Below are 26,693 nucleotides of genomic sequence, written 5' to 3'. Positions count from 1 at the left end.
ATGCAGCGCTCACTGGGTACACCCTGGGTATTTAATCTTTGTGAACAGTGTGCAGAAACTCTTGTGAATAAATTACTAGGTCTTTAACATCTCAAAATAATTGTGCCTTTTCATCATTTCTCTTGGGGATTGCTTCATAGCAGCTCCTCCTCAATTGGCAGCTCTTTATCAGTAATGTAATGTCGGAAAATTTCAAGGACAGCAGTGGTAGACGAGGGCCCATATAAATGGCATGGGTGATGTGACCAGGCGGATGATTAGCAAGGATGTCTTTGGTTTGCAGAAAGTTTAATTTTAGTAGGTCTAAGAAAACAAGAAAGTCCTCCCTTCCTTGCCCCACTGTATACTGTTCCTATTGTAGATGCCTCTTGAGTTTGCAGGTGTCCGCCTGAAGGCAGGTCACGGGAAGTCAGTGAAAATCAGGGCACCCTCAGCAACAGAAATTAACTTGAAGATCAGGCAGGCAAGTATATATTTTAGAGAGCATTAATCTTCCTGGAACAATCAAACTGGACTTCACGAAATGAACAGAGACTCAAAACAACAAAAGCAACCAAGAGCATCTATTCCAACACTGCAAAATTCTTAGATATTACAGATGTCACCCAACAGTGCGTGCATTTGCTTCCCATATGTGAACAAAACTGAGGCATCACAAGATAAATTTGAATGGAATGTTAACCTTCACTTTAAATTTTTTTTTTTCTTTTCCTAGCTGACGACACAATTTTAGTATTATCACAACGGAGCTTCTGGCTGGAAAGAAATTAAATTAATGGATGGATAAAAAAAGCTTAGAAACTTAAAAAAAATAAACAACTTTCAAATATCTATACTTGATGGTGTCAAGAGCCAAGATGAATGTATTTCAATTGCAACTTCCAAACTAAACTCACAAATTACTACCATTATGCTAAGTGTTAGCTACCCCACTGTGCAGTTTTGCTTTGTGAATTTTTACCTTCCTCTATGAACACTTTTAGCCACTGATCGCACAGCCTTTCAATGTTTTCTGCCTTTTCCTTTAAATAAACTGGCTCTGGCTCCTTCCATCTGGTTCCCCTTCCGTCAGCAACCCTGCACCTGTTCACACCTCCTCTCCTGTTGGATTCCACTGAACATTTCCTCCTCTGCCAGGGCTATTCTGGCACTCGCAACCTTTCTGTCATTCAATCCATCTGTCAGAAGTGAACTTTGTTTACCGCAAGCTTCTGCTTTCTTCTTCAAGAAGCAAAGCCCCTCAAGGTCATTGTCAAATGAACTGTCGGCATGGATTTAAATCCTCTCCTGCTAACCAGCAGAAGATGAAGTTCTGTTGTGTAATGTACTTGTGAAAATTACTTTTGGGTTCGGGAAGACAATAATTTGGAGTCAAAGTAGTAAGACATGGCATTTTAATGATCATTTGTAAAAACCAGACAGCTGATATGTATTTCCTTCATGTGTGTCTGCACTTCTTATTATATCAAGTATGAACTATATGTATAAGAAGGAAAATAAAAGTTTTAAAGTGAAATCAAAATATCATAAACAAGTTTACACTATGTAAAAATTGCTTCGTACTGTACAGCATTAACTTGAGGAATAAATATTTTCACTAATGAATTAGCCAAGGGAAAGAGTATTCCAATTAAGAAATTTTACACTGAAATGCTTAAAATGTACAAAGATGTACCATTTCAATTATGAGCTATATATTAACACACAGCTCCATTACTGCTTTGAAAGACTGAACCCATAATACACAAATTGAGTATATTTTAAATTTCGTCATTTAAAAAATAAACAGTTCTGCTTCAATAATATTCAAATATATGTTGCCCAACAAGCACACCATCATCTAGCTAAAGAAATAGAAGTGGTACCAATAGGCCAGTTCTGTGAAAAAAATTAACTCATAAAAATTAGGTGAAAATTATACTCTCAAGTAAATTTATTCTCTGTCATCCACTGCTATCAACTATTTACCCTCCCTTCATAAATCGGACATGAAATGCTGAATTACTTCCCAGCATTTTAGACAACTGTATTCTCTAGGAAAAAGGCAAACCAATGACTTGATTCAGTCTTCTTATAAGAAAAAGGGCGATCACTTTTTTAGGAGAAAAGAGATGACACGGATTTTTAACCAAAGCACTGTTACAAATAAATGTGAAGCCAAATGTAAACCTAAGCGCTACTTCATTCATAATGCTGCTTTTAGATTTGGAAGAATTACCCCAAGATTTTGTCCTATTGCATATGCTTTTATTAAGCACAATTAGTCAGGCCAGGAAACATTTTCTAAATCCTTTGTAGAAAAGGCAATAATTAAAGTTTTTTTCATGGACATAAAATTGCAGGCAGGTTTTATTAATAAAAGCAGCCTAAAAACATGCAATCTAAAATTTGAATCTTAAGGGTTTGATTGATTAAATATTTATAATTTACCCAAAAAAGGACTTTTTCAGAACAATTCTTCAGATGTATTAAAGAAAATTATTGTGATGCTAAATATAAAAGCAAAAACAAAACCCGACAAAGCTTCAAATCCAAGTGCAGAGACACTATTTTTTAGCTCGAATTTCAATTCTATTCCTCATCTCCAAAATTCCCTGTCCTATAAATCATTCTTATGTAATATATACAGTGTAATTGAAGGTGTGGCTTTTGAACACCAAATATGAATTCTAAGAGGTGCTTCCTCTCCCATCTTCCCAAAACATGATTTCTAAATAATTTCTTTTTATGTGGAGAACCTTTCAGAGCTAGTATCTAATTTACCCAGCAAGTTTGTTTAATATTTTTCCGGGTATTTTTTTTTCCCTTTAGTGTATTCTGTGCCTGACGGTAGTTTGGTTACCTGGATGCCTGCTTCTGAATAGCATGGAAAGGGTACTGGTAATCTGATCACTTCCGTGGTCTGATTTGCTATATAAAAGAAAGAAGTATTAGCAAAATGCTAGTTTCACAGGGGCTGCTTAAATCACCGTGAAGGAATGCTGCATTCTTGGCAAATTGCGTTTCGTTTCAGAAACCCACTAGTAGGCTTGTTTTAGAAAATGTATTTGACAAGAACATAAACAAATGAAAAGCCACTCAGTTAAACAGCACTTACACTCACACAGGGATGCATGAGTGTGTACACACATCCACTGTTCCCCTCAAGTACGTAAGAAAAAGAAAAGGGGAAATAGCATCACGATGCCTCTTTCAAAGGGACCGATTTAAGGAATTCAGAGAATCCTGTTAACAGTTATCTGCCTCAGGTGTAAGACGCTTGTTTTATCTTTGAAACAGAAAAACTAGGAAAAAGTTTTAGGTACTTTGATACCAGCACCTGAAAGACAAATTTCGCAGCAAAAACAAAACAGCATTGAAGCAATGTCGCCAGGTTTACTAGAGAACAGTGAAGCCGCTTCTAAGGGCCTGCTAGGTGTGGACGAGGAGCTGATGTCACTCACATTCATTCATACCAATTTTCCCCGAAGCAGCATATGGATGTAGGCTGGAAGGTAAAAATATTTCAGCTCCTTAATAGAGAACTGACCTTCCTTAATTTGTCTACCTTCTGAATGAGACTAACGGTTTTGCTTTTCTAAGAACTGAAAAGGATGAGAATACAATGATTTTTCCCTGGTGTATGGATTTTTCTGCCTATCGATCCACGTAGCCTTTTAGCCACAGAGGGTACTCCTTCTTCCACCCTCTTCCTCCATTACCTTAAGGCAAGACTTTCTTTCAGATGTGAAAATATTTGCAGGACTGCAGGACAAAGAACTGAGAACTTTCCACAGATTTGAGCAAGGGGGATAAGACAAATTTGCGAGATTCTGTTAAGAGTAAGGAGAGACTAAATGACAACTTTAAATCTGCCACAATCATTTACTAATGTGCTGCTATATCAAATAAGTCTAATTTTTTGACAGCACCAAATTAGATTTATTGCAGAAACTGCTGCATAAATAGCATATGGCTATGTTATACCACCTATTTCAAATCCTGGTAATGTTTCCCCTCCCCCTTCAAAATGAATAAATTGAGCCAAGCTATAAAGCTTCTGCAAAAAAAAAAAAAAAAAAAGAGAGAGAGAGTGAGAGAGAGAGAGAGAAATATACTAGTTCAAAAACAGATGTAGGAGATCTGGATTTCTTTGTTAAAGTAATAGTTTTAGCATGAATGTCCCAACTCTATATTTAAAATACATGATTCCCTCATGAGTTATTAAATTTAACAGATCATTTTCTCTTTCATTTCTTTCAGAATGACTTAATCTTATTTTTATCTTAAGGTTTGGGGCTCTGAATTATGCTTAGCTTTTTGATGTTCCATCGCAGTTTCACGGGAGAGAAAAGAAGGTCAAGTGGCTCTGGATCAATGTGGCTCCAATTAGGTTCTGAGAAATTATTGAGCGTAAATGCGTGGATTGTCTGTGGGTTTGGGTTTTCATTTGTTAAAGACATATGTGGTAGAAATCATATCGAAAAGCCTCTTCTAATTTTAACTCCAGCCTTGATACCAGAAGCTCTCTGATGCATAAAATATATAAAGTGATCATTCCATGTGCCGCACCGTACACATTAGGAATGGCAGGAACCCCCCACCCCCACCCCAACAGCAAAAATCAAAGTTCCACGGAAGCCGGGACTGAAAATTCACTCCACACATTTCGAGATGGACAGTTCTTCCTTCCTCAGTCTCTACCCTGATGCCCACTGCCACCCCCAACTGTGCTACAATTCAACTCAATTTTTCTTTTGGAACAAAAGTTTCCGTTCTTCTGTAGATGGGAAAGACATTGCAAGGTCTTATCTCAGACCAATGGGCACACCACTGCAAACATCATGGCACTCGGCTACCCCGCAGACTCCCTGTCTGTGGTCAGTCTCCCCAGCTGCCCTATCTGTTCCTGTCTGATTAGTTCTGCTAAGGAGCCCCTCCCCTGCCAGCTTTCGGTGCCATCTGTTCGACACAAGATGGCTCCCGCCCAGCAAGCTCACACTGCCCTCCTACCTGGCACCCGGCTACCAGCCTTACCCCAAAGTGCTAACACAGGTTCTCACTGCTGGCAGACTTAGAATTTCATTACTACTACTTTGACAAGTGCAGGGTTGTTTGTAATTTCTCTTTTATCCTGATTTTGATTGTACAACCACCTCCCACTGATTCAGTTTGCTTCAGTTTTGTTGCTCACAGATTTTACTCTCCACATTAATCTCCCTCTGGCATGTTACTGCATCTGTTCCCTTTTTTATTATTAATTTTCAAATTCCCACCATTTTTGACAAAAAGGAGGTAATCTACACTCTGTTTCTGCCCATTTCATTTTCTTTAATTTGGAAGACAAGTATGAAAGCATGCCAAAGAAGTTAATTCTCCGTTAACAGTTTATTTTCTGGCATCCCTACGCCTTTGTATATGAAAAACAGATAGGAATAAATGTTGACTGAATCACAACAACATAGTCGCAACCATTCCTGAATTTAATGAAAAGCAAACATATGAAACAGCATCTCAAAAGTTTATTAGCTCCATGAGTTGTCTCATGCTGTCTTCCCCTCTTCCACTTTTTAACAGATAAGCCTTTGTGCAAATCAACCCGAGCGCAGGATCTGAATTTGGGCTCCCCTCACAGTTCTGACACGGGCTCTGTTTTCACCGTGGATGAATTTTATCTAATTCCTTAATACAATTATCATCTTTCCTCCGCCTGAACATTGTTGACTCATTCAGTAGTGCCTGATCCTGAATAGACGCCTGATTTCAGAAAGAGGGGAAGAATCCAGAACTGCCATCCGTGCAACAAGGCAGAGCTTATGAGCCCCCAGGTCGCAGAGCTGCTTCCATTATTTCTCATGTGACAAACGGCTAATATCAGGAGGGGCAAGGTGGTATTCCTCCAAAGACAAAGAGGGCCGTGTGAGAGTTAGAAAATGGGAAGTCTTATATTTAACGATATCCTCTCTTCGTGTCCCTGATTTGTCACCACTGCCGCCTTGCCAAAAAGGACTTGAGTAACTTGATCTTGCTTCAACTGCCCTAAAGTTTTCTAGCTTGAGCAAAGCACTGTGATTGCTAGTGAATTTATTTTACACAAATTCATTAGTAGCATCATCCCTGAACAGATGAGTAACACCTCAGATTTAAAGAACCCTGAATGAATTTCAGTGATTTTCATACTCACATACATCCTCACAAAATTACAGTTAAGATCTGTAGGAAGTAAAGTGCAGTAGGAGACTTTTCCCAAGGTGACAGAAGGTCCTCAGAAACAGAACCAGGACTGGTGTCAAAATCAAGCTATGCCCAGCCTGGTGAACCACACTTCAGATCAGCTACTGAAAAACCAGCAAACCTTGAACCTGCTGAAACCCACTTTTAATGCCTCATCTCGAACACCCCCTCACTTCCACCCCAGCACATATTCCAATAGTGACTTCTTACTCTATTTTATGTGCTTCTTTTGTTGGTATAGCTACATTTAGAATAATTATTCTCAACACGGGGTGGATTCTTTGGATAAAGGGATCGCTTCATACTCCGCCTGGTTCTCCCCCCCCCCACCTTGGCCAGGGCAGGAGATGCTCAGCCCTCCCTCAGGTGACCAGTGCCTGCTGCATGGAGGTCACACAGAGCCAAGGCAGAGCAGTCTTTCCCCTCAGCTGGACATCAGCATCACAGGCTGTTTCCAAATGTTCCCTGATCCATTTGGTGCCCACTCTGAGTTCTTGAATTCAGGGAACTGTACTGTCTGCTAAGCCAATCTAATAGAGTAGTAGCTTAATAAAAATGTGTTTACTTGCACTGGGCCCTGGTGCCCCATGAGATAATGGCCCCGAGGAGGGCACTGAGGAAACTGGATATTCTCCAAACCTCCTCCTTTCTCGGGATCCTAAAATGAGCTTTGATTCCAACATTTAACATCAATGAGTCACTGTATAGTCTACTTGTGGGTATCAGGGAAACATTAAATAACAAGTGATTCATGCCCAATAATTGGTCTAGCCAACACTTCCAATTAAGAAGAAGTGTTTAAGAAGAAATTAAACATCAAGTTTTTTTAAAATTTACCTTAAATTAATACTGGAGATCAGAGCTTTCTTTTAGAAAAAATATTCTTACTTAGGGCCACGAAAACAACAGTTCTAGGTTTTTGCCTTTTTTCTCCTTCTATTTATATTGAACTTGATGTTCATTGTTGTTGAGTCGGGCAAGTGCTGTGGGCAATCCTTTCTCGGTTTCCTCTGGGCTTCTTCAGAAAATGAGTTGGCTGCCACCACCGCCATGCTCCAGGCTGCGGGCCTGTGTGGCAGGGGAGAGGAGACATCCCTGGTGTCGATTTTCATTGCACACACATTTGGGCTTCACAGAACTGAGGGGAGCGAGCCAGGGAAAGTTAGGCAGAACCCACCCGCAGAGACACATTCTCTGGCAGCCTGCAACGCTAACCTCTCCCGCCTCAGGCCGCACGGAGACCCGGGTTCCTGGACCATCCAACAGGCGGAGCCAAGGGCACTCGGGCAACCCGGTGTCCACCAGAGCAAAAGAAAACGACTTTGCCTTCCTGGCTCTCCGACAGCCTGTTCTCTCAGGGACCGGGTGGGGGAAGGAGAAGAGGACGCAGTTTAAAACAGTACCAAGGCCATCTATTTCAAGACTTGAAGATGTTGGTTGCACATATATCCATTTAAAAGTATTTTTGACACGTTCTCTGCTTAATTTATTCATGAAAGGAGTACAAGGAAAAAAAATAAGCTTAACTTTTAAATGGAAACTTGAGGCTAAAAATTCTTCAATAAAACTCAGGAGGGGAAAAAAAATAAAGTTCACCAAGGAATAGCAAGATTACGTGTCGAGGCTAGAGTCCCCTTTCCAAATGAAGAGAGGTTAGAAGTTTGGGTTTTTGACCTAAGCCAGTTGTCACCTAAAAATGAGGGCAGGTCCTTAATTTGCCCCTAAGGATAAAGAGCAGAGGTAAAGTTATGCAATATTCACGGAGGATCTGCTAGACATAGCCTGACACCAGAGACCTGCTTCCTGGCCTCTGAACTGAGATTCTGCAATCCAAAGGGTAATTCTACTTAGCTTTGAAATACATTTTTGCATTTATTCGTGAACAGGAGCTTCAGAGCACAGGATCTAGAGTCTGATGGACCTGGTTCAAAGCCTGCCTCTTCTGCTTGGCACCCTCTCCCTCCTTCCTGGCTGCCTGATTTCATGCCTCAGCTTCCCCAGGCTTGCTGTAAGGACTGAGAAGGCAGGGCGTTCAACCTTCTTGTGTACAAGCTTATTTTCTTAAAATTTTCTTTGCAAAGCATGAGTTTGTAAAATGCAATAAAAATGAATTACTAGAAAAATGTTTTAATTTTAAAAGATACAAGAAAAGAAAGAAAGAAAGAAAGAAAGAAAGAGAAAGAAAGAAAGAAAGAAAGAAAGAAAGAAAGAAAGAAAGAAAGAAAGAAAGAAAGAAAGAGCAAGCCCACTGATCATGCACTTGGTTGGATATTGTGCAATTTAAAATAAAAGCTTCCAAATACCCAATTTTTGTATTTATCGTGGACTCATCATTTACAGCCCATCCCCAGGCCACATTTCCTGTCGCACTGCTGCTGGGAATCAGACACAGTGCTTGGCTAGTGCCAGGGGCTCATTTATGCAACCTTTATACACCTTTCTTTTTGCATTCTGAGAGTTCTCTAAATAAAACCACAAAGCGACCCTGTGAAGAACTAACCCTGCCTCCTCGGCCTTATAACATGCTGACATGGAGACTATCACTCACAAACCGACGTGAACAGAGATGTACTCTTCTTTCCCCTCTTCGCACTGCATCCCTCAAAGGAAAAATCAGGGATTATATATTTTTTAAAAAGACAATAGAAGGGGACACCTGTTGTTTGACTTCCCCAGGGTCCCTGACCCCCTTTCCCCTAATGAGAGCACTTTCTCTTGCTCAGTGCACCTCCCCTCCCTCACTCCAGTGCTGCTACTGAGGTTTCCAGCATGTGTATCCAAGGGGTGGCTGTGTGATCAGAAATGAGGGAGCCAGGAAGTCACACTTACAATCTGAAATCAAGGGCATCTCCTTTACCTTCAGTTTGGACTGAAGGAGGTGACTCCATGGTGTGGCAGAACCTGAAGGAATGAGCCAACATTGAGACAGAAGTCAAGCCCTGGGATGGACAGAAATGGGCAGCATACTGAGGCGGCCCCGAGTCCCTGCTGCAAGAGAGCCTGAGGCCATCTGCATCTGGATTTTATGTGGTCTGGTTATGGGGCTGATCAGTTCCCCCTTTCTGGGTTTCTGTTACTCCTCCTGGTAACAGGAGAGGTCAAACAACTCCATTCAAGAAAGCATTTGCAGTCCTTAACTATGCGGAAGCTAAACGCTCTGCAATGCTCTGCAAAGAAAGGCTTCATCACTTTTCCCCAAGTAAATCACCGATCCTAACAGGATAAGCTGGTGACCCCTCTGGCACACCCTTTCTCACTTCCAAAAAGATACAAATACTGCCATTCAAGTTATTATCTCTCCAGGTCAGAGGGCAGACCTTCCCATTTGGATCGCAGAGGGCAGACTTTCCCGTTTGGATGGCAAGAGCAGGGAAGAACAGAGTGCCCACTTTTATGGGGCTCGCTGAGATTCCCGCTCTGAGAAATTCTCTGAAGTACCTATCACTGAAAACATCGTTTATGGAAGAGAGAAAATACATATTTGGAAGGCAGCACTGCTGAAGTAAAGCTGGAACCTGAAGGTTTAATGGCAGGTTGGTCTCCCTTCTGTTTTGCACTGAGAGTCACTCCAGTTCTAAATCCTCTCGAAAGTAAACAGAGGGCTTCCTGCAGTAATTCCCCTCCAGATCAGACCTGAGAAAAAGATGCAGGAGTCAGAAGAACAGGCTTCAATATAGGTACAGCAGGTATGGACAAGAGTGTTCGCCTCAATAGTCAATGACAATCATAGAAACACTCTGAAATGTGTTGTTTTAATATGTTGCATCATAAAGTAACCTACCCACATGGATGTAAGTGGTAGTCTCGTGAGAGGGATTAAAATCTTTAAAAATGTCTGGACGTGTCACAAACAAGTATGCAAAGGAATTTCCACCTTCTCGGAAAGGCCCCTCTTTCCTCTTGGGTAAAAATGAAGCGAAGAAGGCAAAGGAGAATGACAGTTGTATGATAATACGTTAAGTGACTAAGGCAACTGATCCCAAAACACTGTTTTTTAAGAAAAACCCAAGCCAGGATGAAAACACACTGACATGACTTCTATCAGTGAAGGAGGGGGCAGCTGATACTTATTTTTATTATAAATTTATGGTACTGGTTCCTCCAGGTGTATTTTCGGGAACAACTGCATTAAACATTTTCCTAGGAATTTACACAGAGTTCCAGCGTGATGGATGATGGCAGAGGCGTGGTGGACAAACCGCTGGGGTTGAAGACCTGCTTCTATAACATGACAGCTGTGTGACCTTAGATGGGTCCTGTTACTCCTCTGTACCTTGGTTCCTTCAGCTGTGAAACAGGGAAGATAACAGTCTGCACCTTCTAGAGCTCTGGGCAGGGCTGGGGGCACTAAATGAAAAGCACCAGGCTCAGATCCTGGAACACAGAAGGGGTTGGGTAAGTGACGGCCATTGTCCTTAGCCACGACCTCTGTCCTTATGTTTTAAAGAGCTACTGCATGCAGCATGGTACCAGGCAGATCTGAAGATGGATATATTCTTAATCTCAGAGACTGATGCTCTTAGATATTTTAAAGACAGGTTGTGTGTGTTTAATGTACTCTCATGTCTACAGGTGCAACCTGCCAATGCCATTGTCTCCCCTACGGAGAAAGACCTTGCCTCCTGTTTTCCTGCTTCCACATGCCTCAGATCAGTAAGAGGCTATCTGTCTCTCTGTCCCTGTAATACTTTATCTGGAATCTCTCTTCTGGATCTTTTTTATCTTGCCAGCTCTTTGTGTATCTTCTTTTCTACCCTACCAGACTGTAAGTTTCTGTCAGAGGGGCCACCTTTTAATTATAGAGAATCCTAATTTGGAACTGTGTGTGTGTGTGTGTGTGTGTGTGTGTGTGTGTGTGTGTGTGTGTGGTTTTTAAGGGAGCATATTTCAGTGAGAGCATGGTATATTTTACCAACCCTACTTGAATTGTTAGAATGACTATCATTTGATTCTCTTATACTTAAATATGTATGTGCATACAAAGTTAAAAATGAAAAAAGCTACTTCTGTCTTATCTCCATCTTACACTTTTTACACTGATATACTTGAAAAAATATATGTATATATATGTGTGTGTGTGTGTGTATATATATATATACATATATATTTATTTATTTATTAATATTTGGCTTTGAGGGCACCTGGGTGGCTCAGTCGGCTAAGTGTCTGCCTTTGGCTGAGATCATGATCCCAGGGTTCTGGGATGGAGTCCCGAGTTGGGCTCTCTGCTCAGAGGGGAGCCTGCTTCTCTCTCTCCCTGTCCCTTGCTCATGCTCTCTCTCTCTCTCTCAAATAAATAAATAAAATCTTAAAAAAAAATGCTGTGCTTTGAAAGAACAATCATAAACTTGCAATACATTGGCCATCCCTATAATGACTTATTGAGCTCCAACTCTTTTGCAAAGGCCTGAACCAGATGCTCTGAGAAATAGAACATTAATAAGACCTCTCATCCCTCATTTGAAGAATAACACATTCCAGAAGGGAAGAAAAGCAAGTACAAAAACCCTTCAGAGTACTAACTCCTTTTTCTCATATTTTCACTGTCCCTGTTTTGAGGAATTCACTCAGGATGTAGAGCCTTCAGCTCTGAGTGGGAAGGAGGATTCAGAGGGAGACATGCTCCCCTGGGGCGGCAGGGCCATCTGAGAGGGCTACAGTGGAAAAAAATCAGAAGTTCAGAGAGACCTGGAAAAGGAGGTAGGATTATAATACGGCTGGAGAGGGTCAAAGGGGTATTCTAGATGTAGAGAATAACAAAGGAGAGAAAAGCCCCAAAGTGCAATTTGGCTTGTGATGTGAGCTGGTGAGAATGATGATAAAACTAGAAGGCTGGGACCCCGTCCCAAAAGGTTACCTGCAAGTGGACTGGACCTTTTGTAATAGTGCAATGCCAGGGAAGGTTTCAGGAGCAGGTGACAGAGTCAAGGCAGTGCTTAGGAATATTCAATTGGCAATACCTGGTGAAAAAGGCTGGAAGGGTCCATGACCCTTGTGAATGGTCAGCAGAGCCTAAGTTAGGGTGAATGCAAATGGTAGGTCTGAAGGATGTCTCCACAAAATCTCTCTGAAGTTCAAACTAAGAAAACATCTTTTTTTTTTAAGATTAATTTATATATTTTAGAGAGAGAAGGGTGGGGGAGGGGTAGAGGGAGAAGGAGAGAGAATCTCAAGCAGACGCCCTGCTGAGCGCAGAGCCTGACACTGAGCACAATCTTAGGACCCTGACATCATGACCTGAGCCAAAATCAAGAGTCAGACGCTCAACCAACTCAGCCACCCAGAGGCCCCCTAAGAAAACATCTTAAACAAAGAATACTCCAGGCAAATTAAATGCCTGATATCAGGAAATGGGCTCTTCATCATGGGATGTCTTCAATCACCATTAGGATCATTGATGATCAGAGCTAGAAGGAAACTTAGAAATCAGGTTGTAGCCTCATTTTATAGGTAAGCAAGCAGGTTCAAAGAATTAAGTAACGTGTCAAAATTGCAAAGATGGTGAATGCCCAGGAGAAGATTCTAAACTCGGCTTCCTCAACACCCAGAAGCCTGGGGACTCCCCTAAGAAAAGCATGTGCCTTTGTTACATCATTCCATATTCTTTTCTTAGGCACTGATGACTCCTTTGGTCTCCCTGGCTGGTGGCTCTCCAACCCCCTACTCAAAGAGCATGGCCCTCTCATGCTTTCACCCATTTCCTTGGCTACAACTAGTAGCTTTATGTGAAAGCATCCAGTGAAGAGCCTCAGGTCTTGACCTTTTTCCTCAAACTGGACCTACACTGCACATCTCCACCCAAGTCCCAAAATACAGTATGTTATTTCCCTCTCTTACTCCTTTTAAGTCTCCTACTGGAATTAATGGTTCATCCAGTTAACGTAGGCTAGAAACACTGGAGTCAACTTTAATTCTGGCCTCTCTCTTTTGCTACCTAAATGCCTCTTAAAATTTCCCTTCCATTTTACCGGCAAAGCCATAGTCCAGGACTTCATTACCACCCCCTGGACTGGGGCTTATATTCTAGTCAGGGGCCCTGTCAATCATCTTTTCCTCAGGCAATCTGCCTTCAATTACCCTTCATTTACCTTCTTTAAATACATATTTGAATCCCTTAAAGTTCAAGCTCTCTTGACTTACTTGAATTACACAGCCTCCTAACTGAGGGATTGATAAATATTTGAAGGCTTTGAGGACCATACTCAATTCTGCCATGATAGTCCCAATACATAATGCATAAAGGATATTCATGGCTGTGTCCAATAAAACTTTATTTATAGGTATATAATTTTTATATGTCACAAAACATTATTTTTCTTTTGTTTTTTTTTTCCCAGCTATTTAAAAAATATAAAAACTATTTTTAGCCCATGGACAAAAAGAGACAACAGGCCATATTTATAGGCTGTAGTTGCTGACTGTGCCCTAACTGGTCTTCCTGTTTCCTACATCAGCTCTCCAAGTTTACTCTCCATGCTGCTGAATCAGAATACTGACCCCCAAAGATGTGATCGTGTTGACAGCCTTGCTTAAAATATATCAAGAGTAACCTATGACTCTCAGAATGGTCAAAACTCCAGAATATGGACCACAAGGCCCTTCCTCTGGTCCCTGTTTGCCTTTTCCAGGCTTATCCCCTGCCAAACACCTAACCTGATTGTAGAGTTTATGTTCCGTCCCATCTTTATGTCTCTGTAGATATTGCTCCATCCACCCGGGGTACCCACCCCACCTTCTTCCACATTGAGAATTGCTATTCAAGAGCTCGTTAATCCAAATAGCTACCAAACATCTCCTCCTCCAGAAAGCTTTCCCCATCATCTTCACCTCCAATGCACAGTATGCCAATTCTCCTTCCTCTGTGCTCCTGTGGTAACTTTATTTCTATCACTGCAGTATTCTCACACTTGATTATAACTGCATACGTGGAGCTGGCTCAACAGCACAGCGCGAACAGCCTACGGGGAAGAACTGAATCTGATATTTTTCTCCCTACCCAAGACCAAGCAATGTACTTGAAAGATAGTAGGTGCTCAATAAATATTTGTTGAGTGGGTAAATGTTATACTTACCAGTTGGGTCTTTCAATAAATGTTGAATTTCTATTTTCCATTTTTTTAAAGTTATCTCTATGCCCACATGTGGGGCTCGAACTCAGAACCCCAATATCAAGAATCACATGCTCCACCAACTTAGGCACCCCTATATTTTCCATTTTTAAGTCTAATTAGACAGTAAAGGGAAGTAACAGACAAACGATAACTTATTTTTCTTTCAGACTGATCTGCAGATCAATACTCCAGTTTTTAAATTTTCTTTGCCCTGGGAGATCTGTATTCCTACTTCATCATTACTTATAACATGGTTTTCATATTCAATTTTAAACTTTGTGCAGACAATGTCATTCGAAATATTTGCGTTAACACTAAGCTACCTGTGTGTGATTTATTTATTTCGGCTGGTCTACACAGGGAAAGAAAGACATAATGTTTCTCAGCCACACACTTGAGTATACTGAATCAATAAAGACTGTCAAGGAAAAGCAAACTCTAAAAAAAACCCAAAAGAGTATATCAGAAATATTTAGCCCAACAACCAAGACACATTTTCAGTGCAAAAGAGAGCTACACACAGTTCTCTGCATTTTTAATTGTCATCTTTAAATTTATGAATGTGGATTTTATAAAACACGAACAGAGACTAAATGTAAAATGCTTACAAAAGAGTACTGTGCTTAGAAAATGTGTAATTAAGTTTTATTTTCCCTAAAACTAGTTTTCAATTTTTGTAGACTTGCTGTAAATAAAGCTCAACAGAAAAAGCTTTCTATGGAACCAAGCAAACCCGTTTTTCTCAAGAACAAAGGAATTAGTTACCACTGGTCCATTTTCAGCAGTTGCTGTACCTCAAATACGCTCTATTTGCAAGAAACTGGTCTTGTCAGACAGTACAAATTGATACTGCACAGGAAAACTCCCTGTAGGACCCTGACTTCAGAAATTAACTCTCTGAATAAGACAGAATGGCAAAGGGGACAAAACCAGCATTAATATTTATTTACCGAAGCTCAGCCACACTGAGACTTTGAAAGCTGTCCTATTTCTGTGGTTTAGTAGTGCTTAGCACACAAATGATTGTTTCCCAACAGAAGCCTGACAGAAGAAAAACTATTAACTATCATGGTAAAGCTAAATTTCGAAACTTCTGAGATTAAATAATCCATTGGAACTGTGTTAACATTACATTCTCGGTTCTACAAGACAATACCTTGAATGAGTATTAAAAGAACGGTTAGTATTCTACAGTATTAAGCAATTTTTTCTCATAAAAGTGTTTTATCTCTTGGGATTTTTCCAGATATCACACGTGTATAAAGGATTTCTTTTCTTACTTGCTTTTTCCCTTTTTCTTTCTTCTCGTTTTCTCTTTCACGGTTTAAAAAGGGAAGTTGGCAAACCATTTGGAATATTATCATAACAAAATGTTTTCAACAAAGTTTGATTTTAACAGAACTAGAGGCATCTTAACACTAACCCAAAACTTTGGGAGGTTCACCAACCTCTAGAATATTTTTTTCTCCAAACGCAGGCTGTTCAAGTGGTGCTTTTCTCCATCTGTTATCATACCGTGCTCAGAATTACATTGTCATATTTAATGTAAAAGGGATCAGTCCCCTTTCATAGTTTAAATTCAACATATTACTATGATTAGACAACCAGCGTTTTTCTAATTTATGAACCAAACCAAGGCTCATAAACTTACACGTGTATTTAGAGAAAGTTCTCCATAAAAAACAAAAAACTCTTAAGAACTGAACAAACCCAAACACTTGATCTGAAACATGAAAAATTGTACTAAAACCCGAAGTGAGAAAAACCACTTATATGGTAACATGAAATATCTGCAACCTCTATTTGAATTTTCTGTGTATGTGCATTTGTGTATGTGCGTGTGTACGTGTGTGTGTGCGTGTGTGTCTTTTCCACACAGCAAATTATACAGTGCTTGCTACCTAAAATGTCTCCTTGTCACCTAGAGCTGAGCTACATGTTCCCTAAAGTTGTAGGACACTGATAATCACATCGCATTATCTTGTGACAGAAACCATGTAATTCGAAACCACAAGAGCACGGTTGTAAGAACAGTTTGAACGTGAACAGTGTCAGTCAATTTCATCTCTCACTTCTATACCTTAGGACTCAGCTTCCTTATTTTCTCTCTGTCCTGTCTCAGTTTGCATCTGAGGATGCCTTTTACTTTGTCTCATTCTCCACTGACAGTATCTGGTTCTTTTCCTAAATATATTCCTCAGATCTTTCAGTTCAACATTTTTATTAGACGCAGAATTAACAGGAGAGGTAGTGGTGGTGGTAGGAGAAATATGTCATGTTGCGCCTATTGGTAGAGAACCACCTAAATATTTGAGCATTGTAGATGAAAGGGTTTGTAAAATATCAGTAATTCCCTGCCACACTTATCATTCACATGTCTGGGTGTTTTGCTTACCACATCTCCACTTTTCTTAATATGCCTGAAAGCTGTGTGTGAATTGAGTGACTAAGACTAACTCTAACAACTGTTTGGAAGCCGGTGGCAAAAATCAGTGGGATGGCACTGGGGCTCTGGCGCGTAATGGGATTAGGGAGTACCTGGTGAGGTGCAGTTGGTGCTCAGATTCGCTCAGCAGCTCTGTCAGTTTCAGGCACTCCTCTCTGGCCCGGGCTGCCTTCTGCTGTTCCTGTTCCAAGTGCTGCTTGCTTTCCCTCACTTCTAATTTCAATTTCTCTATTTCCTTAGGTGGAGGGGAGAGGGGGAAAAGCATCCATATAAGCTATATGCACTTGAGTTCAAAATGCTCTCATTTTTATGTTTGCCGTGAATTTTAATGTGATGAGAAATTATTAGAAAATTTAGGCTAGCTTCCATTTGATGACAAAGGGAATGAACACAGCCAAAAATGCACATTAGTGAGGTTTTTTTGGATCGTAAGATGAAGTCTAATTTCAGAAATGAAATGATTAAATGAGAGGAGTCAAAATGGATAATCGGCACTCTCATTCTTAAGGCTCAGTCCCTTTAAAGAATATGAACTTAAAAATGCCACTACTTTAAAAATATAACATTTTCATTTGTGAGATTAGATCAGATCCATGCAGTGATTTACACCAAATATGTGAATATTCTGAAAGGTATATTTATGGTTTCATTTGGATGTTTTGAAAGCCAGGTTAAAGGGTAAAATAATATATCTTTTAAAAAAATGTGAGGTATAAAAGAAGGCATCATTATTGCTGCTCAACATTATTTGGGAAAAAGATACTTTAGGAAAAAATATGGCATGAGAACCTTTAAGCCTTTAGAGTACATGAGATTTCTCAGCTAAAATAATATAACACTAAAATGTCACTAAAAAAGGTAACAAAAGCAGTCTAAGATTAATAAATATGAACATCTAAAATATATGAAAATTTATGATAGTTTATTCTTTGGTCTCAGGATAAATTATCCTTCTCTTACTGCAACTCAAATATTTCAAAGCAAAAATACCTTATATAGAACACAGTTTTAAATAATATATACACTAAAGTAGAAATATTTATCATGGAACATCTATAATTTTTTTAAAAAATAAAAGAGATAAATACTCAGACTGTTAAAACCAGAAAAGCAAAAGGGAAAGCAAAAGGTAGAAACATTTTCAGATTCAACACAAAGCAAGAAGCAGTTTTAATTCACAAAAACGCAATCTCCTTTTGGAAAACAAAATCATGTCTAAGTAAAGTGTTTTAAACTTAGTATTTAAAAACATTTCAAATTTCCTCACGTCATTACTCAGTATGCTAAGCACTCTCTAACTATATTTAATACATCAGGCAAGATAAACTAAATGATTCGGGGTTTTTTTGACATTTATTACATTATAAATATTGTTTATGCCCCATCAAAATCGTATATTATCTACAGTTTAATAAAACAACTTATAACAAGTTCTCAAATATTTTTAGCTTCAAAAACCTATATAATAACGAGTCTATCACTCTCATTCAGAGTAGATTTTCTGTATCTTTCAGATCAGAATACTAAATGCAACTGTTCTCTTTCTGTAAAACATTTCAAACTGATAAAGTTATACCATTTTATTTCTATTCCCATAATTTAATACAATTAAAGATATGAAAAACATCAAAGTCTGTTAAGTTTTATTCACCTAACATGAAATTAACAAAAGCAAATGTGTATAGAATTGGAAATATATGTTGACTTTAAAACTTCAAAAATTCACTCATTTATTTTGTACATGATGCTATATGCAAGAAACCGTCCTGAGTATTATGATGGGTTCAGAGAGCCTCCATCCCTACACTCAGGAGTTAACAATTCAGGTAGGTAAATGAGACGTACACACACACACACACACACACACACACACACACACACAACTATCAAACTACAAAGCACATAAGACACAAGTGAGTATTAGAGAAAATCTCTGCTTCGATAGGTCAGACTAGGGATATATTAGCATGGACAAGAAAAGTGGAAAGAGGTTAGGGCACATTAACTTATCGAATGACAGATGGGACTGCACTGTGAAAGGTCTTGACTTCCAGATGAATAAAGCTGTATTTTGCTTATAGATAATGGAGAGACATTAATGGTTTAAACAATTCAATATGAGAGAAGTTCTTCTTTAAAACAACTGGAGCCCTGTTTATGAGCAGTTTAAGGTGGCAGAGACTGGCGGAAGGGAGACCATGAAGAGAGTTGCAATGTTCCAGACGTGAGAATAGAGACACTTCAAACGAACATAAAGTTGGTGAATACAAAGAAATAAAAGGAGACATCAAAGACAACTCCAGAATTCTGAATTGAGAGGATACAAAAAAATGACAGAAAATGTATAAAAATCCCAAATTTTTAAAGAGAAAAGAGGTGACAATTTTTATAAGCACTATGTGACAATAACAAGACATGCACACTTCCATTGGTAATTAGGTTTTGAATATAAATCAGCTGCTTTCTTGTTCTCATGTAACAAAAAGTCAGAGGTTGCACTGAAAGCCAATCAAACACAGAAAGAAAAACATGGGCCCCACTTATGATGATGAGCACTGGGTGTTACACGTAAGTGATGAATCACTAAATTCTACACCTGAAACCAATTTTACCATATATGTTAACTAGCTGGAATTTAAATAAAAACTTGAAAAACAAAGCAAAACAAAACACACATGGGCCCCAGAGTCAACACAAATCAGGGTTTCAGACACAGCTCTGGCACTTTCCAGCCCTGTGACCCTGGACAAGTCACTCGACTGTTAATCAGATTCTTCAGTCTAACACAGGAAGATGGCTGTAGCAAGCTCCCAAAGCTATCAGGAAGATTAAATGAGATGCTGAGTACTTATCAGAGTGTCCAGCACATAGTAAGAGCTGAGTAAAACACAGCTAGTGCTATTATTGCTGATTGTTTTCTCTATTGATATTTCAAGAACAGCAAAGCGGTAAGTAGAAAAATTGACCTGCTGAAGGATATATGGCTAACACTGAGGATTAAAGAGTTCTTGACTTAATTCAATAAATTTTCCCCCAGAATTTTGATGAAAACTGAATAAAACTTTATTATAGTTGCAAAAAGCATTTTTCTTAGGAAGATGGAAAATTACTGCCTGCTTCTGATTGTCTGTGCCAGAAAAAGAGCTTATTGGTGCAGATCATCAAAATCAACAAATAGTCTAACCAGCTGGACCAGGGCTCAACACTTACTCCCTGAGTCAGGAAAATCTGCCATGGCACCAACTCCAACAGTTAGAAGAGGAATCTCTTGCCAGAAATGCCATGCTCCCACTGGCAGGATAACCCTTTGCCTCACCCAACTAGGTCAGCACTGCTTCCTTGGCTGTATATAGTGGTTCTGGGATGAAGGACCAACAACAGTCAGAGACCCGTGGTACATGACTCCCTAAGTACTCTATTAACCTGCAGTGTCTACAATGCAGTTTGATGCGGCCATCTTTTGGCTAACTAGGCAAACATAAGTCCACATAGTGTTATATTTTACCAAAAGATATACTTCAAGTCATGAATGTAAGCACTAAAAGGAGAAACTGTTAAAAGTGGCTTTCTCAGGAGAATCATAGCAAGGATGGGATATGGAGAAAGGCAGAGTTTTCACTGTTCATTTACAGTCTTCTATACCATAGGAAGTTTTTTTTTCTTAATCATGGACATATGTAATTTTATTATTATTTATTAGTTTTTTGTATCAGGGTAATTCACCTAATTTAAGTCAAATAGTACTCAACTGTTCATAACGAAGAAGGGCAGTGCCCATGCTCTACCCCGCACCCATCTCCAAGCCCTATCCTCAATGGCCCACACTATCCACTCTTTTGATATTTATCTTCATATTTTATATGACATACTTATAATGCTATTTCTTGATTTTGCAATATTAGACATTATCTACTGACTTTCTATAGTAAAAAAGTAACAATTTAGGTCACTCAACAGAACCTATCTCATCCTCCGATCTAACAATTCTGGTTATATCATTAGTCAGTAGTTCATTTACATTATAATTACAGAATTATTGTTCACTCCTGAGACACATATTATTTTGATTCAATTTTTTATACAAAATTTTATTATTTCTGGAATTGCCTACTTTTTAACAGATTATTTTTTTAGGTAACTGACATTTCTTCCCCAGTGTTCAAACAGATCTGTCAAATACACATCAAAAATTTTTTTTTCAAATAATAAAACATATCAGACAAATGATCAGTTCCTTTTAAATTTTCCCCCTAGATATATCCTTCTTGGTGTCTATGTCTGGCCACATTGATTTCTGTCTTGGGTCAAGCCTTAGACATGATCCTATTAGAGTTTCCTGTTTTCTGGCTGGTAAGTCATCCTTTCAGTTTACTCCCTTTTTTAGTTAAAGTATGTTCTCCGGGTAACTTTCATAAGAAAGAATATATGAATAATACATTTTTAAAAGTATCTGTATGCCTGAAAATGCCATTTTTCTATGTATACACTTGACATTTTGGCTGGGTATAAAAATCTATGTTGAAATTAATTTTTACTCAGGATTTTTAAGGGGCTACTCCATTGTCTTAAAAATTGTAATATTGTAATTGAAAAGCCCTATGCCATTCTGATTCCTAATACTTGGTCTGTGATTTGCTTTTTTTGTTTCTGAAAGCTTTAATAATCATTTATTTTTTCCCTGGCATTTTGAAATTTTACAATGTTAGACCTTGGAATGGGCCTTTTTTCATGCTTTGTGCTTGGTTTTCAGTGGGCCCTTTTCAATCTGGAGGCTTGTTTTCTTCAGTTTGGGGAATTTTTCTTGTATTATTATTTTAAAATATTTTGATGTCATACATTTTAGTATTTCCTCCTCTTGGAACTCCTGGACATTGGTTTTTGTCTTCATTGGATTTATCATCTAACTTTCTTCTATTTTCTGTTTCATTATCTTTTGATTCTAACTTCTGGGAGATTCTCTTGACTTCATCTTCCAAAGCTTCTACTGAATTTAAGAAAAGATTTCTGCCACAATTTTCATTCCCAGAAGATATTTCTTCTTTTCACTGTTTTACATAGCATGGTATTTTTATCTTATCGATATCTTATTTATTAGAATATTATAGTATTTTAAGTGTTCTCCTCTACTCTATTATATATTGCCCAATTTCCTTTTTTTCTGTTTGTCTATTTTTAGACAATCCCTTATGTTAGAGGCTTTCTTCAAATACATGTTGGTACTTGGCTGTCATTTCACATTTTAAATGAAATAGTGAACAAAAAATGCTTTTTGGGTAATGGGATAGTTTACATTATTGTTCAGAAAATTTTCACTTCTATCTCCCTTCCATTAGGAATGGAATACACTGTCTCTTCCTAATGACTTTGGACTTGGCCATGTGATTTCACTTGGCCAATGAATTTTTGTGGCTATAATGTAAGCAGAAGTCATAAATATGTTTATGTGGTTTGGCTTTGCTTTTGTATTCTGGTGATTCTCTGCTAGAAAAGCATGCCCTTGACAGCTGCTACTGCTTTTGCTTGGACTGAAGAATAAATACCTGTGGAGCAGAACCCAACCCAAACCACAGCCCAGACAACCTACCACCCATTACCCAAAGCAGAGTCCCCTAGTCAAATGAAGCCTAGATCAGCCAAATCTCAGTTGACCTGAAGATTCATAAAATGAGCATAAATGATTGCTATCATAAGCCATGAGTGTTTTCAGTAGAAAATGATTGACAAACCACTCTAAAGGAATATGGTGTGTGACAACTGTCTATTTCCTTAGAATTTTATTTGATCCTTAAAACAACTGCATGAAGCACATAGGGCAGGTATCCCTATTTATACAAAAAAGAAATTGAGGGTCCAAGACATTGAATGATTGTCCAAAGAAGTAAATCTAAGCCTTGGCCCAGATCTTCTGATATTACTGCCTCCACACCATACTATAAGTTAAACATTGGCTTTCAATCTTTTTTGTTTTCTTTTCTTTTCAAACCAGGCCATGGTAAGAAATCCATTTTACATCACAATTCAGAAACATGCACGATCTCACGCACACACATTTAAATGTAACTAGCATTTCATTTTCATAAAACAGTATTAGTCCTTACTTTGTGTGAAGTGCTCAGCTATGTCCTATTGCTTCTTGTTCTATACACTTCCTTAAAAAAACTTTTGGTTGCAACCTATAATATTGTTTTCACAGTCTTGCAATTTGAAAAGCATTGTGTATGTCTGATAAATAAGAAACACTTTTTACATAAATTAAGTAGAATCAAATAGAGTTTCATTAAGAGAAGCTCTATACACATTTCTCTTGATTTCCTAAGAAAAAATATCCAAAGAAATGAACATAAAACCCATCTGAAAAATTATATGTCATCTTAATCCTAGAGGATAACTTTACCTGGAAAAACAAAGTAGCATACATGAATGATTTTAATCCAATGGTCATGATTTATCCCTGCTACTAAATATTATGTGACTTAAAAATCATTTAATAATTTTAAATATAGGATAACTTAGTTGTATCTGTGAGGAAGAGAATGGGGAGAGAAGAGAAAAAAACAACAAAACAGAAAAGTAAGACCAGAACCCAAAGTTCTTGCAAAGTGAGAAGAACTTGTGGTTTTGAAGCTGACAAAATTTGACAGTATGAACTTATCACTCAGAAACCAACGGATGAATTCATAGACTATATTTAGAAAATAAAGTAGTATATGATACTGACAAATGAAACACAATAATGTATAACTTGGGAGAGAAGGAATAGTTTCTGTCAAGTTCTGTATGGGTAAAAAGAATGGACTTACTGGAAATTTAGTATCTGCCAGCTGACACTTCTATTAACTTACAGATGTTAAGGATGATTTTACCAAACCACTAATAAGATTTTGTCTGGGGCTACACTAGCTACCTGTGGGTATTTAAATTTAAGTTAATTAAAATAAAAAGTTTAGTTCCTCATTTGCGTTAAGTGCTCAATATGGATTGAGTCTGCCATACTGGACAGTGCAGGTATAAAATATTTTCATCAACACAGAAAATTCTATTAGATAGCGCTGCTCTAGAATATAGCAACATACATTTCTAAGACTCACTCTCCAAACTGGACTCTTAGAAAAGCAGCCTGTGTGAATAAAATGATATTATAGGAGGTAAAAAAGTCATTTTAGAAATGGACAAAAATGGTTGTCCTTTTTAGGGTAGATGTGGAAGTTTGCTGCTACCATTCTAGAAGTTCTGTTCATGGTTATCATTGTTAAGGGCATACGATTTTGATTTACTATGTTTTTATTGTGGGCCTAATAGTAACCATGATAGCAGTCATCATTTTTGAGTGCTTACCATGTGCCAGGCATTACCTTAGTTAGCATTTTGTATTTTTAAATTTTGTATTTTTAATCTCATTTTGTGTTTGTGACAACCTTGTCAAAATCAGCAACCAATTCCTGTTTTATAGATGAGAAAGCTGAAGCTCTCAAACGTTTAGTAACTTACACAAGACTATATAGTGGCAGAGCTGGAATTCAAAACTGGATTAATCTGATTTCAAGTTCTCCAGTCTCTCCACTATATCACATCTGGTGTCCCTATGCAAACCTGTTAGATGTTAACAGAAGACAAAGAGGAAATGATGCAATGTGCTTTCTGAAACTTCTTGGCCTACAATTTGGGATGAATAGGAAAGACACTGAAATAAGACATAACTCAGATGGCCTAGATCAAACATCACACCAGCAAACACAACGATGGTGATTGGCAAAGCCTTGGCCAAAGTTCACTTTGAAGATGCATTTCTCCTTGAGACTTAAGCAGTGCTGATCTCAAGAAGGGGAGTGGGGTTCGCTTGGTCTCAGGTCACAGTTCCTATCACTTACAACATAGTGACTCCACACCAGCATAAGAACCAATATGGCACTGACCTTTTAGCCTTCCCGATATAATATGTAACATTTTCATGAAACTTTTCCATTTTTTCTTTCTTTTTTTTTTTAAAGATTTTATTCATTTATTTGAGAGAGAGAGAGAGGGAACGAGTGGGGGGAGGGGCAGAGGGATAGGGAGAGGCAGACTCCCCACTGAGCAGGGAGCCCAACGCGGGGCTTGATCCCAGGACCCTGAGATCATGACCTGAGCTGAACGCAGTCACCTAACTGACTGAGCCACCCAGGCACCACAAAACTTTTCAGTTTTCTAATTGTTTCTAATGTGACTACTAAATCGATCCTTATTCTAAGCAAATGTTCTTTAAGGAATTTTAACAAAAGTTATTTTTTTTTCCTTTCCTGAATGTTAAAGGAAGTGGTATCAACTGATCATTTATATTCAGAGATATTTCCTCAGAGCTAAAGTAACTCTCAGGCCAAACAAGTGTTCAAAACAGATGAGAAGGGGCTATGGCAGAAAAGAAGTACCTTTCTAAAAGCATGTATCCAAAGAAAAGAAAAATTTAAGACATTTAAAATAAAACTGATTCTGTTATACTGTGACAATACAGCAGACTTTTTGGTGAAGCCAAGCTTAGACCACTTTTCTGTGATGCTAGGAGATTCAAAGGCAAAAACAAGAATCATTTCAGCTCTGGAGTCAGTTTACCAAAAAGAGGCCAGTGATAGCTCTACTCTTTTGGACTGCTTTAGTAAATGCTTTATGCTTGCTAGAAGTAGAGAAAGGGCTTGCTTTGTAATCTCATGATTGCAAATTTCTACTTATCACGGACAAAAAAAAAATTAAGCCATTCCTAAAGTCTAATTTTTTTCTTTAAAATACTGAGGTGCCTTGTTTTGCCCCAAATTCTCTCATGCTCTTTCAGTGTTCTAAAAGGGTAAAATATTGGGGTGCATGGGTGGCTCAGTCAGTTAAGCATCCAACTCTTGATGTCAGGTCCGATCATGATCTCAGGGTCGTGAGATCATGCCCTGTGTTGGGCTCCACGCTCCGTGTGGAACCTGCTTGAGACTCTTGTCTCCCTCTGCTTCTGCCCCTCCCCCTGCTTGCTCATTCTCTCTCTAAAAATGAATAAAATCTTTTTAAAAAAATAAAAGGGTAAAATATTAACATTGTTCAAATACTCATATGCTTACACATTCACATTATAAACACCATGGAGAGAGAGATCTTGACCTTTCACGTCTACTGACCTTAGATAAAAGGGCATTAAGATGACCCTGGGTGAGGTGAAATCTGAAATAAGATGCAATTGTTGGAAAGCCATTAAAAAAAAAGAGGTGATAATTTTTTTCTAATGACCCACTGCAAAAGAGTTGTTAAGATGCAAGAACATGGGTAAGAATGACTGGGTGAGCTAGCTGCAGATCACAGATATAATGGGTAAAGAAGACCCCACACGGTGAGTAAGAAAGAGGCAAAGAACACAATGTTAACATTAATGTCAGATTCTTAAATTAATGAAGTAGTCAAATATATAAATCTGCTCATTGTTGACCATACCAGTTACTGACAGATGTATCAGTGATGTGAAGTTTGAAAATTATCTGAGAATAAATTTTGCATTTGGTTCAATACCAGAAAATGTATCAAGAGCTGCACTAAAAAAAGAGAGCCATCAATTGTGATGTTAAGAAAAAAACCTATCACTTCTGAGACACACCTGCCTCCTGCTGGGGGCTGAATCCTTCATTTTCTACTTTGAAGGTCCCCTGTTTCTTCTACTCTATAGTTTGATGCCAAGGGCCCTTGGTGTATACAATCTACATCAACCCTGCTGTGTGGTACATTTCATTCTTGTCTTCATTCATCATGATCACAGACTCAGAGGGTTCAGAGTTAATGTTAACCACAACAGAAATACACAGTAGAGTTGCAATGCGTCACAGCAAGAGAGAAATGTAAGAAGTGTACATAACTGTCCACCATTTAACTAAGTAAGTGAATGTCTTGGAATAAATATGAAGATTGAGACATGAATATAC

At 38.5% G+C, this 26,693-nt stretch overlaps 1 protein-coding gene across 5 annotated transcripts in view; it reads right to left on the bottom strand.

The window, feature by feature from the left end:
- The window catches only part of SDCCAG8 (SHH signaling and ciliogenesis regulator SDCCAG8), a 231,952-nt gene that overhangs the window by 99,465 nt on the left and 105,794 nt on the right, over window positions 1–26,693 (bottom strand). For all 5 annotated transcript variants that reach the window (XM_088017169.1, XM_028111549.2, XM_028111548.2 and 2 more), the window contains exon 13: window positions 16,863–17,005. In XM_088017169.1, coding sequence (XP_087873295.1) covers window positions 16,863–17,005 — 143 coding nt within the window. The remainder of the gene's footprint in view (window positions 1–16,862; window positions 17,006–26,693) is intronic.

Source organism: Eumetopias jubatus, unplaced genomic scaffold, assembly GCF_037043125.1.
Source record: "Eumetopias jubatus isolate StellerSeaLion01/CBP00866 unplaced genomic scaffold, mEumJub1_p1.0 scaffold_12, whole genome shotgun sequence".
Taxonomy (NCBI): domain Eukaryota; kingdom Metazoa; phylum Chordata; class Mammalia; order Carnivora; family Otariidae; genus Eumetopias; species Eumetopias jubatus.
Note: the sequence above shows the minus strand (reverse complement) of the source record. Positions and strands in the feature narration are given on the sequence as shown.